At 42.0% G+C, this 15,749-nt stretch overlaps 1 protein-coding gene across 4 annotated transcripts in view; it reads right to left on the bottom strand.

Annotated features, from left to right (window-relative positions):
• The window catches only part of DCLK1 (doublecortin like kinase 1), a 422,097-nt gene that overhangs the window by 56,231 nt on the left and 350,117 nt on the right, over positions 1-15,749 (bottom strand). For all 4 annotated transcript variants that reach the window (XM_073662543.1, XM_073662542.1, XM_073662544.1 and 1 more), the window contains one exon: positions 13,448-13,594. In XM_073662543.1, the coding sequence (XP_073518644.1) occupies positions 13,448-13,594 (147 nt within the window). The remainder of the gene's footprint in view (positions 1-13,447; positions 13,595-15,749) is intronic.

The following is a 15,749-nucleotide window of genomic DNA, read 5'->3' on the forward strand; positions in this document are numbered from 1 at the left end:
TGGATGGAGTGGAGGATGGCTGGTTGATGGACACCCCATGCAAACACGGCTACGGCGCCAACAAGGAGGAGGTGGAGTAATGTTTTGGGCTGGAATCATGGGGAGAGAGATTGTCGGCCCTTTTAGGATCCCTGAAGGGGTAAAGATGAACTCCATAATGTATGTTGAGTTTCCCAAACAGCACTTCCTGCCATGGTTCAAGAAGAAGAACCGTGCATTCCGCAGCAAGATCATTTTCATGCATGATAATGCCCCGTCTCATGCTGCACATAACACATCTGCATCTCTGGCTGCTGTGGGCATAAAAGGGGACAAACTTATGGTGTGGCCCCCATGCTCCCCTTACCTCAACCCCATTGAGAACCTCTGGAGCATCATCAAAAGCAGTGTCTATGATGGCGGGAGGCAGTTCACATCTAAGCAACAGCTCTGGGAGGGTATTCTGTCCTCATGCAAAACAATTGAAGCAGAAACCATCCAAAACCTGACAAATTCAATGGACGAGAGAGTTCAGAAGCTCCTTTCGAACAAGGGGTCCTATGTGCAAATGTTACATCACCTAGAATAAAGTTTTGAGTTGAAAACTGTTTGATTTCAGTTTGTAATAACCTGCTAATGCTTATAATTTCAAAAATGACCATTTTTTTGTTCTTTATTAAAATGAAAAGGTTGAAAACTCTGCTGTGCATAATAATTTGGAACATGCATTTTGAGTGCAGTTTGAGTGTTTTATTTTTTTTTAAATATACTGTTATCATAGGCAGTTTGTACAAAAACCTTTCAATTGTACTCTAATAGTTATTTGACTGGAAAATTACAATGACTGCAATTCATATAGGTAATTTGGGAAAATCTGAGAAAATATTATTTGCATAATAATTTGGAACACAGTGTATGACCTCCACATTGTTTTCCCCCAATGCTGACCCCCCCACTATGCTTTCACCCCATATTGAGCACCCTCTTCACACTGTTCCCCCACTCATTACTGAGCCTGTTCTTTACACTGTCCTTCCAATGCTGCCCCTTCTCCATTCTGATCCCCATACCGCCCAATCTCCATTCACAGACTCCCCATATTGATCCATTTGCACACCGAGTCCCCCCTATACTTCCCAATCTCCACATAAAATCCTCACATACTACCCCAACTCCATACAGAGCCACCACTTCTTTCAGACCGATCTCCATAGTGTCTTTTCTCCACAAAGTGACCCCCAACACTGCACCATCTCCATATTGAGCCCCCTATGCTGCCGCATATGATACAGAGTCCCCCTACACTGCCTCATCTCCACACGAAGACCCCATTACTGACCCATCTTTATAAAGAGCATCCCTATGCTACCAATTGCCATGCTAAGCCCCCTATACTGTCCCATCTCTAAAAAGAGTCCTCGTATACTTCCCCATCTCCATATAGCGCCCCATCCTGCCCATTTTGATACAGAGCACCCTATACTGGCCCATATCTATGCAGAATCCCCCTATACTGCCCCATCTCCATAGAAAACCCCTATAGTGCTCCATTTCCATAAAATCCCCCCTATACTGCTCCATCTCCATACACAACCCCCGATAGTGCCCATTTCCATATAGAATCCCCTCTATACTGCTCCCTCTCCATACACAACCTCCTATAGTGCCCTTTAGTGTGCTTTTCCATACAGAATCCCCTTACACTGTCCAATCTCCATAAAGAGCATCATATACTGCCCCATCTCCAAATAAAATACACTTATACTGCCCCATTTCTATATAGAGCCCCCTATACTGCCCCATCTTCATATTAAAGTGCCCTATATTTCCATATTGAGCCCTTTATACTTCAGCATCTCCATAAAGACTCACCCAGCTGTAATACCGCATCCCCATCGGGCCCCTTTCCATATTAATCCCCTACGTGTATATGGCCTTGTCTTCAGCTCTACGAGCGCTTACCGTCTCCCGGCTGCTGCACCCACGCTGTCCGGTCCTCTGCGGCGCTTTCATGATGTCAGCAGCATGATGAGATGACCTCACGCTGCATGTCAGGTAGGGAGAAGATCCCGGAAGTGTCTGCTCTTGCATCTTCATTTGCATTCGCGTCTGTAAAGACGCGAATGCAAATGAATGACCGCAGAACGTACACTGCCTCCCCACACCCCTGATGGCGAGTGGGGCCCCCCTGTTTGTTCAGGGCCCTGGTACTTGCCCGGCTGCGCCGTGTGCTGACGCCGGCCCTGGTCAATGGTCACACAATTTTATGCGCACAGGCAAACATGACCCACATGCCTTCCTTATGGAACAGTGTGTGTGTGAATGAAACGGTGTGTGAACGATATATAAATGACATAAAAAATTGCAGTTTTAAAGGGGCTTTTTGTTTTGGGTAACCTAAGTTTACATTGTGGATACCTAGCCAAAAGTTTGTTGTAGAGGAGTAGAGAAAGTAGTGCTATCAGTATGTCGCCATATAATAACATGCACTACTTTTTAGGTTACCAAAAGCTGTTGTCTGATACCTTTTTATACAATAATAAATCAATTTGCATTGCACTGGGTTTTCCCAAATTTACTCACAACTTCTGATTGCTATGTAGCATACACCCGAATAAAAAGCAGCGGCGCAATATTTTTTATGAGCATGAGAAGTGCGTTTCCAATGTTCTGATACTGCGGTATATGGGCTCACTGCAATGTGATATAATACACTATTGACTGTATGGCCCCCGATTCATGAAGATTGACATTTCATACCCCAGTCTTAGTGATTAGATGCAGGAATAAGAGGCGCCTAATTCAGTAAAAGGCGCAAGTCACTTCATGAATTTGGTGCATCTTATAACTGCCATGCGCCTTACTAGCAATGTTACTCAGGTCACAGACTGGAGCAAAAACTTTTCTGGAGTAAGGTATGCCACAACTTTTGACAAATTTTGGAGGAGCTGGCCAAAAGTGGCATTTGGCATTAAAAATCCAAAAGCCATAATTTTTGTGTAACTTCGTGTTTTGCAAAAATTTTTGTGACATTGTAAAAATGTTTTACCCCAGAATTCTGGAATAAACATTGTGATGAATGGGGGCCTTTATATTGAAAAATATATTGATATAGATAGATCCCTCTGTTTTAAAAATATGGTATAATTCTAAACCATTAGGCTAAGGTCACACAAGCAAATACAGTCCATCTCGTTATTGGCATCCATCAAGTTTAAGTACATAATGTGGAATATCTCCTGAAAAAAATGAATCAAGTGAAACAGTTTTTTTGTATAGAGACTCGTGTTAAATACAAAAAAGCAAATGATAAACAATAATTTAAAACAATGGGAGGGAAAAATAGAAAACCTAAAGCTTGCTGTCACACTGGTATTGGCACTCTTTACATTAATTTAGTATGGAAACACATTTTTAGGATGCGTGCCCACTATGCGTTTTTCAAGCGTTTTTGCCGCGGAATTTCCGCAGCGAAAACGCTTAAAAATGCTTGGTAATACGTGCCCCATGGTCTCCAAAGATAATCCCCATGTGCTGTGCACATGCTGCAGAAATTTTTGCATGCATTTCCGCATGCGGGTTATCAAGCGCTTTTCCAAGCGATTTTAGCATCACTTGGAAAAGTGCTTGACAACTTGGTCACACTATATAAATCCATGCAACCAGCATGGATTTATATAGTGTGACCAAGTTAATAGTTTTAAAAAGGAGTAAAAATGGTAAAAAAGAGATAAAAACCATTATACTCACCTTCTGATGGCCCCCGGTCTTTTCTCCGGTGCATCCGGTCTCTTGTACGGCTCGCGGTGGTGTAAAAGGGCCTTTCATGACGTCATTTAGTCATGTGAGAGGTCACGCGACCGCTGACGTTGGCGGTCGCGTGACCTCTCACATGACTAAATGACGTCATGGAAGGTCCTTTTAGACCATCGCGAGCTGCTGGGGGGCCAGGACGCATCATACAGGAGACCGGGGAACATCGGAAGGTGAGTATAATGTGTATTTTTATTTTAATTCTTTTTTTTTACAGGTACTATGGTACCTGGGTCTGGAGGAGAGTCTCCTCTTCTCCAGACCCGGGTACCATCCGCACATGACATGTAGTCATGCGGATATTAAGCGATTCAATGCAAGTCAATGGCGGCAATTACACTTGACAAACGCTTCTACCATGCAGGAAAATCGCATGTAAAATCCGCATGCGTTTTTCCTGTCAGGGAGATGCGGAAAAAATCTGCAGCATTTCTGCATCTGCATCGTGGGCACTTAGCCTTACTCGCCTGTGGTAAATCACAAAAGAAATTCACCTGTGATTAATTGTCAGTGCCCATGTAACATGAATTAGCCAATGAATGATGACTTCAGTGTTTTAAAAAGCCACATGGTAGGCCCTGTTCCTTTTGTCGTAATGATGAAGACAAAAGAGCTGTTTAGGATATCAGAACTGCTATTATTAGCAAACAAAAGACTTCCAAATGATATAAGGCCATGTCCAAAGACCTTGGTATACCAGTTTCAACAGTATGCAATGTTATTAAGAAGTTTGCCAAGCATGGAACCATCAAGAACCTCCCTGGACGTGGGGGAAAGAGGAAAATTGACAAAAGATGTCTTCGAAGGTTGGTGCGAATGGTGGAAAAAACACCACGACAAACATCCAAATACCTGAAGGCCAACCTGGAACAGTCTGGGATCATGGTTTCAACAAGTACCATACGCCACACACTAAACCAAGCAGAGCTTTATGGGTGAAGGGCAAGGAAGAGACCATTGTTGAAGAAAAGACTTAAAAAGGAACGACTGATCTTTGCTAAAGAGTACCTTGACAAACCACAATCCTTCTGGGAAAATGTTCTGTGGACAGATGAAATAAAAATAGAACTTTTTGGCAATGCAATGCAACAGCTTATTTACAGATGGCACAATGAAGCTTATAAGGAAAAGAACACTTTACCAACAGTTAAGCATGGTGGAGGATCCTAATGCTGTGGGGTTGCTTTGCTGCGTCTGGTACTGGAGGCCTTGACCGTATCGCAGAAATCATGAAATCAAAGAATTATCAAGAGATTTTAGGGCGAAATGTCTTACCCAGTGTAAGAAAATTTTATTTGAGTTGAAGATCATGGGTCCTCCAGCAAGACAATGACCCAAAGTACACATCCAAAAATACACAGGAATGGTTGAAAAAGAAGAAATGGCCTGTTTTAAAATGGCCAGCAATTAGCCCTGAGTCTGACCTCAATCTCATTGAAAATCTTTGGGGTGAGCTGAAATTAGCCATTGGGAAAAAGAACCCTGCAAACATTCAAGAGCTTGAACAAAACTGCAAAATAAGAGTGGGAGAAAATTCCAGCTGAGAAGTGCAAGAAGCTTATAGATGGCTACATGAAAAGTTTGGAGGCTGTCAGCAATACCAAAGGGTGTGCAACAAAGTATTAATTAGGGGTGCCTTTATTGCTGCACATGCTGTTTATTCTGTTTCTTCTTTGAAATTGCAACATGGAAGTTGAAAAACAATGTTTTATTGTTGTTTTACTTTAGACCACTAATTAAAAAATCCTGAGGATATAACTTTGGTACATTTCCATTTATTTCTGGAGATATTGTACAGTCTATGAAAAAATGAAGGGGTGCCATCACTGTATTTTCCCATTCGATCATAGCATGATGAGGGGAGGATGGAGAAAAATATTTCTCCATTCTGTCAGTCCGTGGAAATCGGACTGCACTCAGATATCATCCGATTGCAGTCCGATGTTTCCCACGCACTCACTGACTTGCATGGCCGAGTGCGATCCAAATATTGGATCAAACTCAGGCATGCAGTGATTTTTTTCCCCCAGATCGGCTCTGTCCGAGGAAAAAAGTCGGACATGTGCACGGCCCCATAACTAACATTGTTCCGACTGTGATCCGATGTTTTTGTTGGATCACACTTGGACCGATACTGCGGTCATGTGCACGGGTTCTTATAGAGCATGTTGAGTATTTGCAGTACAAATGCAGTGACTAGCAATAAAGGGGTTGACTTCCAGAGATTATGCTGTATGTATTTGTGACTACTCGTCACGCTTCCGCCAGAAGCACGACGGCACATGACAAGACTGGAGAGAATGGTAGCTCTGTTACTAGGGAAAGATTAAAGAAGGGCACCCCTGACACTTGCCCTGTGCAACCCTTAGCTCCCTAGCATCCCTAGTAGGGTTCTTTCACCCCGTGCAGCGATCACGTTCCTATCTCTTTCTTACCCTGAGAACGACCCTGAATAGTGCGTAAGGAAGCAGGAACGATAGTCTTGCTATAACATAAAGACACAAAGGGAAACAGACGGGGATAAAAGAAACCGCAATCACTCAACACGCTCCCAGACTACAGAAACGGGAAGGATTAGGAGAGGCCAACCAAATAGGAGATAAGGTAAGGAAAAGACACTCAAACAAACTTCCAAACAGATATCTCCAGAGAAGATTCCTAGATGATCTCTCTCCACAACTCCAGCTCCAAACCAGGTTATAGCAAGCTATCACTGGCAACTACTCAAGCTAAGAGGTGAGCATTTATTCCAAAGGGGAGTGGCAAACTCAGAACAGCTGAGATAACTGAGGACTGAGAGCTCTAGGAGACAAACAGAACTGTTTAACCCTTGCAAAACCAGAACAAGGGAAATCTGCACAGCTAACTGGAAGGCAAAGCAGATCCATCCAGTGCAGGTGCACATATAGCCAGACGCAGTGATCTTATAACCCCTCACTGTTGCGGTATCCCTGTGACACTACTCTGAGCCGGCATAAGTGGATACTACCTGGGACAGCCAAGCATGGAGTCACATTTGTAAAGCACATGACCACAGCTATCTTATGGTCACATAGAGTGCAGCGCTCCTGTTTACACAACCTATACACGGGCAGCAGGGGATCTTCAATTTAGGACTTGGGTAAGGCATAGGGATGTCTACAGTCTTTTGTGCCAGATCATAATAGTTTATGGACTTTTACAAGGTGGTCAACTCTTTTAATTCTATATATTTACTTCCAAATACAGAATTAACATGTGTATCAATGAATGAACCCCAGACAAGAATATTTCCTAGCCAATAGTTATAAAAGGTGTATAAATGATCTGTACCTAAAAATCTACAAAATCACAAATCCTCATAATATTTTTACACTGGCAGAAATCTCAGCTTTTTACCCTGATAAACAATGAAAAATAGAACAGGATTAGCCAAAATGACTAGAAAACTGTAATTGCACCACAATAAATGAATGCATCAGGATATAAATGTGCACTGCCATATGTAAGCTATTACTGGAGCAATGCAGAATGCCTGGTAAGGGCTTCCTAACAAGCGCTGCATATGGCTGGAGACAGGGACTGCTTAAACTGTAATTATCCTATAAAATTACCCACAGATGCTGATGGCCAGGTAATTACAAATTTGAAGGTTTATTTGAAAAAGCCATATAAGGCTGAATTCTCATGTCTGCATTATACGGTCCGTGCTTGGGTCACAAAATCTATCTGTGGGTCTCCTTACCTTAAATAATAGTCTCATATATGACTAGGAAGATATTCATTCAGGTCAGGAGACTTGTGGTCAGTCCAGGTATTGCAGCCGAAGCATGGACTCTATAATATGGAGTTGTAAATTCAGCCCAGGTAAATGCTAGGACTATTGTCAGTTTTTGGTTAGGATAACACGAGAAGCGTACCGATTATGCAAATCGATGTGATCCGATTCTCTCGGATGAGGAGAAGATGGAGTGCACGGAAACTGGACTGCACTCAGATGTCTCAATGACTTGATGGTCGAGTGCGATCCAATGTTTTGATCCTATGTGTATGGCCCCATAGCATAACATTGGTTTGAGCGTGATCCGATGTTTTGTTGGATCACACTCGGACCGAAAATACAGTCGTCTGCATGACGGATCACACCCAGACCAATATTAGTCTATGGGGCCGTGCACATGTCTGATTTTTTTCCTCGGACAGAGCCGGTTTAGGGAAAACAATTATGCCTAAGTTAGATCCGATATTCAGAATGCACTCGGCCATGCAAGTCACTGAGTCCGTGGAGACTATCGGACTGCACTCGGATGACATCTGAGCGCAGTCTGATTTTCATGGACTGACAGAATGGAGAAGATGGAGACATTTTTTTCTCCATCTTCTCATCCTAGAGAATCGGAGCACACTGTGGTCAAACTCTAATCAAGGTGTGGTTTGCATATTCGGCCCAATTCGCTCGGACGATACAATATACGCTTGTGTGACCCTAGCCTCAAACAAACTAGGCGAATACTTGATCTAATAAGCACTTAAAAGGATTTTCTGGAGTTGAGATAAATTTCTGCAGCGACTCTGTGACGGCAGATTGGTGAATCCTGACAGCCTGTCTTAGGCACACGGTCAGGATTCCCCTCAATTGCCAGAATGAGCGGTTTGCATACTGGAAGCCACATGGTGACTAGATTCTCATCCGTTTCTCTTTATAGAGAAATATCATCAATATTGTCCCCTCATTTGCATTTTTAAAGTCATTTTCCTTTCTGTCTTGTGGTATTAGTTGCCGTATTTGTATTTGGGCAAATTGTTTGAAATGGCGCACGCATCCATGAATCTGGCGCAAAGTCAAACATGGTCTTTTTTTTCTGTCTTGAACTGTTTTCGTGACTCTTTGGAGTCAAAAGTTGCACCCTTAGCAAAATAACGCAACGATTGCGTCAAAATACTGGAGGACAAAAAATGACACCAAGGGGGAATGGAGTGGAGTTGCACCAACTTTAGCGACTTTTTAAAAAGTCGCAATTTATGAATCAGGCGAAAACATCTGGAATCACTCAACTCCACTCACATCCATAAAATGGATTAAAAAAGGCGCAAATAGAATAATGAATTGGGCGCAAACAAAAAAAAAAGGCGCAAAGCACACAAAACTAGACAAAAAACAGGGTTTATGTGTTTATGATTAAGGATTGGCAGGTTATAAGTTATTGGTGTAGTACAGCCCAATGGCGGCCTTGCTGATAATATGTGGGAGCTATAATGCTTTATTAAAGTGGTTTATTAAAGGTCATCTTGATTCTTTTTTTCTGTTGTCTTTTTTAGCTCCTCTCAGCTGTTTTGAGGTCGCAGAGCAAATCAAAGTAAAATGTAAATGGTAACAAAGAGCCTGTAAAAGACAGGCAGATGCAAATTTTAGCTATATGGATGAGTGGCGGGGAAGGGTGTTGGAGCAGAATCTGGAGTGATACAGAGATATGGACCTTATTATTTAGTGCTAATGTTTATTAATTTGACAAGTGGGCGTGGCTCACAGGATCCTCTGGGGGCGTGTCTTTAAGCTACTCTGCATTATTATCCTATGAGCACCGCCCTCTTAGAAAGCACCATAAACCATAAAAATGAGAACTAAATAAAAAAGCCCGTATCTCTGGAATTGCATGGCGGATTTTAAAAGAACTAAAAATGCATTTGCACAACTGGCCACTTTTTGACCTGGTGACAAGTTATCTTTAAGGCAGGTACAGATGAGCACATTTTTGGTCCGAGTGCGATCTGACAAAACATCGATATTCGGAACATCGATATTCAGATCACACTCGGCCTTGCAAGTCAATCAGTCCGTGGAAACCATCAGACTGCACTCGGACGACATTTGAGTGCAGTCTGATTTCCACAGACTCACAGAATGGAGAAGATGGAGATATTTTTTTCTCCATCTTCTCCTCATCCGAGAGAATTGGATCACACTATGATCACACTCTCATCACACTCTCATCAGAGTTTGATCAGAATGTCATTTGCACAATCGATCCTATTCTCTCAGATGACAGAATATACGGTTATCTCCACCAGCCCTTAAGCTGAGTCACAGCTCAACCTACAGAGCATTCTCATCTCGCCTGCTACAGTTAAATATGCGCATTGCTTTATGCAGCCCCCTATTATATGTATTTCCACAGGCGCTGCACTGCTAAAACACTCGCAGATACTATAGAACTATGAATAGCGGTGCCAGCGCCACTGCGCCATTCTCATCTCATTCTTTACCAGGACGTCTATCTGGTGCTATAGAGAGTATCTTCTCTGGAGAACGATCAGACCTGTATCAGCGCAGACTGACCGTGTGTGCCACGCTATGTTTAGCTGCATTACTCAACTGAGCGTGGCGCACAGCATTGTGGACATAGAGATTAGTCAGATCCTATAATGAAAGAGAAGGGGGCATGAATTACATGTATGTGCCCTATATGTAGTCTTGTTGTGTCTTCTATTCTTTATATAGAAATATAGTTTACGTTTTATGGGCACAACTTGATCTTACCCTAAAAATGTGACTTTACATGCTTTGGATATCATGTGGGACCATTTCTACATTTCTAATGCCATCTTTTTTTGTCCCAGGTATTTCTCCCCATTAAACCATGCCGCAGGCTAAGTCTGTCATAAGTTCAGCCTGTAGAGAGATAGCCTGAGAACTAATGGATGAGCCAAGACCCCTAGAGACTTCTGTTCTTATTGTGTCTCATACTATTAATGACCGCTGACACGATCGCGGCAGCTCTGCCATAAAGCCTTCTATGTATAATGAAATATATATCTCACCTAGAAGAGAGCGATAAATCTTAGACTTTAATGAGAGAGACCAATTATTATTGCTAAATGTTCGGCACAGGAATATTGGCATCGAAATAACTGACCTTGTCCAAGTGCAGCTACCTTCCAAGTTTCCCTCCTCCTAAATATCACGTTTTGCCGAGTGACAACTTTCAACAGTTAGGACATTTTTTAATAAATATACTGGGTTTTGTCTCTTGTCTTGACTGATAATCTGTCTTTGCCCCAGCCCGGTGGGCGTTTTCCCCCTATACACCGCTTTAGATGATACCATATACAGAGGAGTTCCAGGAGAAAAACATCACTTCCCAAGTTATTCCCATCTAAACTGTCCATGGCTGAGACAGGGATATGCGCATCCAAGCCCCGGCCACAGGAGGCGCTATTCTGGAACAATGTTATTTCTGTATCTACCATAGCTGTGAAATGGAGTTACCGAAACAGTGTAACACGCGGTGCTATACTGTTACCGAAACTTCCTCCTAGGATCAGAATAACCCTTTAATAGTGAAGTATGTTCTATCATGACTTTTACTTTGTAGTCTTGACTTTCAGTCTGTGCATGGGCAAAGAATCAAATATATGCAAGAGAAGTATGCAATGACAAGGATCACCTACATAAAATAGTAATTTATTAACAAACAAGCCAAACAAAACAATTAAAAACCTTTAAAAAGCACAAATGGCCATAACAATATTTCAGATGGCAGCTCTATGCACCTGTGAAATATGATACTCCTACCCCCAATGAAGCCACAGTCCTGAGTGGCGATATGCTTGGGGTATCCAGATCCATGTCTGTATTTTTACAGGTAATATGATGCTCCTACCCCTGATGAAGCCACAGTCCTAAGTGGCGATACATGTGGGTTATCCAGATCCATGTCTGCCTGGATACCCCAAGTGTATCACCACTCAAGATTGTGGCTTCATCAGGGGTAAGAATATCATATTACCTGTAAAGATATAGACATGGATCTGGATACCCCACGCATATCGTCACTAAGGACTGTGGCTTCATCAGGGGTAGGAGTATTATATTTCACAGGTGCATAGAGCTGCCATTGTGCCAGCAGGATATGTGGCATTGTTTATACTACATACTATTATCTAGTGGGTTTTTTGCTACCTTATATATTGCTTTTTTCTCCTAGAATGTCTTATTTAAGATTGCAGGATTTACATTCTACATTTATGCTTTTTAAAGGTTTTTAATTATTTTGTTTGGGTTGTTTATTAATAAATTACTATTTTATATAGGTGATCTTTGTCATTGCATACTTCTTCTCTTGCTCATATTTGATTCCCTTTTTGGTACGTGACAGGTAGATCCCGAGTTTATTTATGGTGGTTCTGTCTTCTTTTACACATTCATCCATGTCTCTTTAACTGACAAAGAAGAATATTACATGAAGGTCCAGAAAGGTCCATGAGACGGGTTCTCTAATAGGAGTAGTAGGAGATCTCTATTCATGCATAACAATGAAAAGGGTTTTTCCAATTTTAGAAAAGAGGATCCAAAATGTTTCCAGTAATGTAAGAGCGCTGGCTATCCGCCTCTGCTTCGATCTCATTGTTTTTTGCTGCCGTGGTGACATCACGCCGACAGTTCACATCACCGCTGAAGCCAATCAATGAACTCAGTCGATATAGAAGGCATGAGTCTATGAGATCAGTGATTGGCTGCAGCGGTGATGTGAACTGTCAACTCGACGACAACTTTACATCACAAGAAAATGTCTGAGGTCCACTTTTCTAAAAGTGAAAACCTCCCTGAGCCTATGAGTCCCAAATGGTCGCTTCAGTCTATATCAGAAGACCAATGCTATTAAAGATGTACTCCAAGATCCTATCCCAATATGTTATAGGTGTAATATTAATAATATTAGCAAATACCTCCAATTAGAAATGTAGTATAGTTTTTCTGATTCACTATGCTGCTTAGCCCATGTGCAGGGCACTGTAAGACCTTAGGTATATCCATATACATCGGATATCCATGGTTACGACCACTGATATAGTGACTTATCTAGTTGCTAGTGGTCATAACCATGGATACCTAAGGTCCTGCAATGCCCTGCACATGAGGAAAGAGACATAGCAAATCAGAAGAACTATACAACATTTCTAATTGGCGGTATTTGCTAATATTATTATTATTACACCTACTACATATTGGGATAGGATCTTGAAGATGGGAATACCCTTTTAAAGACCAGTGATAGTTGGGGCTCTGTCGAAGATTTTGCATTGGGACACCCGAGCTTCTAGTTACTCCACTGGAAGAGACCCAGGCCGACGCTTGGTACTGTGAATGTGGTATGGGTAACAATAATACCCTTATATACATGGCCACTTGGCTAGCAGGCATCCTTTATGGCACAAATACTATATACCATAAATCAAAATAAGTACGGTATATTCTATGATTTTCACCAAAAACGTAGCAAAGTCTAGTATGATGCATACCAGGCTGGGAGCATGTGCTTTATCGGAAGGGTAAGAACTAGAGATGAGCGACCGTGAACTGAAAAATTTGGAGTTCGTCTTGGACAGTTATTGTCCAGTGCTAAACTCCAAACTTTGACTTCTCCAGGAGGTCCGTTACAAAGTTCGGAGTTCTGGGGGAAGGAAAGAGAGAGAATTTTCCAGCTCAAAAGTTCGGGTCCCCATTGTTTTCAATGGGGTTCATGTTCTGGTTCAAGTTCGTGTACAGTTCTGGTACCTGAACTGAACTTTGGAATAAAATTCGGGTCGGATACCAGAACCTGAACTTCCACGGGTCCGCTCATACCTAGTAAGAACCTATCTTTGCATGTTTCTTTTATGTTCTGCTGGTACTTACCAACAAGTTTTCAGGTTTAATATCCCTATGGACGATGTTCAAGCTGTGCAGATACTTGATGGCGCTCATTAAGTTATACAGCATCCCATTGGCATCTCGTTCTGTGTACTTGTTAGTAGAGGTAATAGCATCGAACAGATCCCCTCCCTGAAAAAAAGACAAAATAATCAATCTCCTGAAGACATATTAAAAACACAGTAAAATAATAATCTGTTTATAGGGTGAAGTAATCCTGTCTCACAAAAGCAGAGATACCGTCGACCTCCTTTCAATAAAGGGTTCATTGGCTTCAGTTTACAGCTGGATTTTCATAATGTGCTGGCCACTTGTGGGTGAGATAGCGCCCTCTTGTGGAGGCCGATGGTGGTGTGATATTAAAGGCTATGTATACCTTGTCTTGTTCAAACATGCTATACTGTCTATTATAGGATTAATCTACAGATAAATAGTGTTACAATGTTGCCTGGCCACCTTACTGAAAGTGCAGCTACAGGGAGAAAAATGACCTTATATCATCCCAGCAGCTGCTGACCTTCAGTCTTGGGGCGTGAACGGACCGATTACAGTCATCGCTCACTATATGTTGATCCCTCCCTGACGCATTGATTGACAGCCTGCGCTGCAGCGCCTCTGTGCACAGCGAGCTGTCAATCAAAGTTTTAGGGAGCGATTACAGCCGCTGCTAACAGTATAGTGACTAATTGCTCGGTTGCAATGCCCTATTACTGAAAGTGAGTGGCTGTCGGCAGGATGTAAGTTACTTTTCTATCTGTAGCCGTGCTTTCAGTAAGGTGGCCAGGCAACTTTTTAACACTATATACCAGCAGATATAGGGCTAGCCTGGACACTACAGGTTTTTGGACTTAACAAGTTCCCTCTAAGCAACTTTCTAAATAGTCTTTATTAAAAAAAAAAATGTTGATCATTTTCCTGTGGTAGAGTGTCTGAAGTCCTTTATCGGCTCTCTCTGCACTCCCACTCACTTCTCTCACAGTTAGAGATAGCAGCAGGGAGTGAGTTGTACCCAGATCTGCAGAGGAGAGAAAAGATCTCAGAAGGGGCATAAACAACAGGCTATAGACAAGGAGAAAACAGAAGAAAATGAGATTAGTGTGGAGTTGGAGCTGTGGTGACATATGAAAGCTTTATGAGATATGAGCTCTCATCCAGCCTATATTACAGGGAGACACTCCAACAAGAGAAACATCTGAAACTTGGATCAGGCTGCAAACTGCATAGCAGTGATTCTGAAATTGGATGAAGAATGCAGTCTGAAACTTGGAATAAAAATAAGATCCGCAATTGATTGTGATTAAAAAAATGTTCCTGTGCTGAGATAATCTTATAAATGTGCCCCTGCTGTGTACTGTGTAATGGCTGTGTCTGACCGTGCAGGAACATGGTCTGATCATACCACAGCTCCTGGGCAGGGGAGGAAGCAAAAGAGTATACAGACATTACAGCAGGGGATCACAGCTGATTCTTTCTTTGAGGTAAAACATTGTTTAAAAACAGACAGCGAAATGTTTTGCCTCACAAAAAGAATCAGCTGTGATCTGTCCTGTCTATATACTCTTTTGCTTCCTCCCCTGCCCAGGAGCTGTGGTATGATCAGACCATGTTCCTGCACGGTCAGACACAGCCATTACACAGTACACAGCAGGGGAACATTTATAAGATTATCTCAGCACAGGAACATTTTATTTAAACGCATCCAATTGTGGAAGTTATTATTATTCCAAGATCTATTTATTAAAATCAACTTTTGTTTGTGGGAAAACCCCTTTAACTACAGGTAACCACTAGAGATGGGAGAAACGATTTGTAGGACTCTGGTCCATCAGCCAGGTCAGTAATCTGTGACAGCTGGATGGGATCCCTGCGAATCTCCTTACCTTCTGGCATTCTTGGCTTGGAGTCCTGTGAACCAATCCTCTCATCTCTAGTAACTACTAACATATCTAAAATCATTTTTTCTATCTCAAAGGTGTCCATAGCCTTTATAAATAATTCTTCTGTTTACCCAGAAGAAATTTGTGGCCATTGCCCACCATTTTTGGAAACACATGGCAGCAGAGCAGAGTGAAAACCCAGCCTTCAAAGTTTTCTTTACTCATCAGATCATAAAAATGTATTCATAGGTTTATTAGCCACAACAACAAAAACAGTAGGAGAAGACACATTCTGCTGGTCCATGGTGTAACAACTTATCTAGTATCGTTTTATTTGTTCTAATCACTAATGGAAAAAATATGTTTTCTTTTGCTGCAGCTGGGATGACTTAAGATATTTAATATTTTAT

Source organism: Phyllobates terribilis, unplaced genomic scaffold (assembly GCF_046119375.1).
Source record: "Phyllobates terribilis strain yellow unplaced genomic scaffold, ASM4611937v1 Scaffold_2__4_contigs__length_985480577, whole genome shotgun sequence".
NCBI lineage: Eukaryota > Metazoa > Chordata > Amphibia > Anura > Dendrobatidae > Phyllobates > Phyllobates terribilis.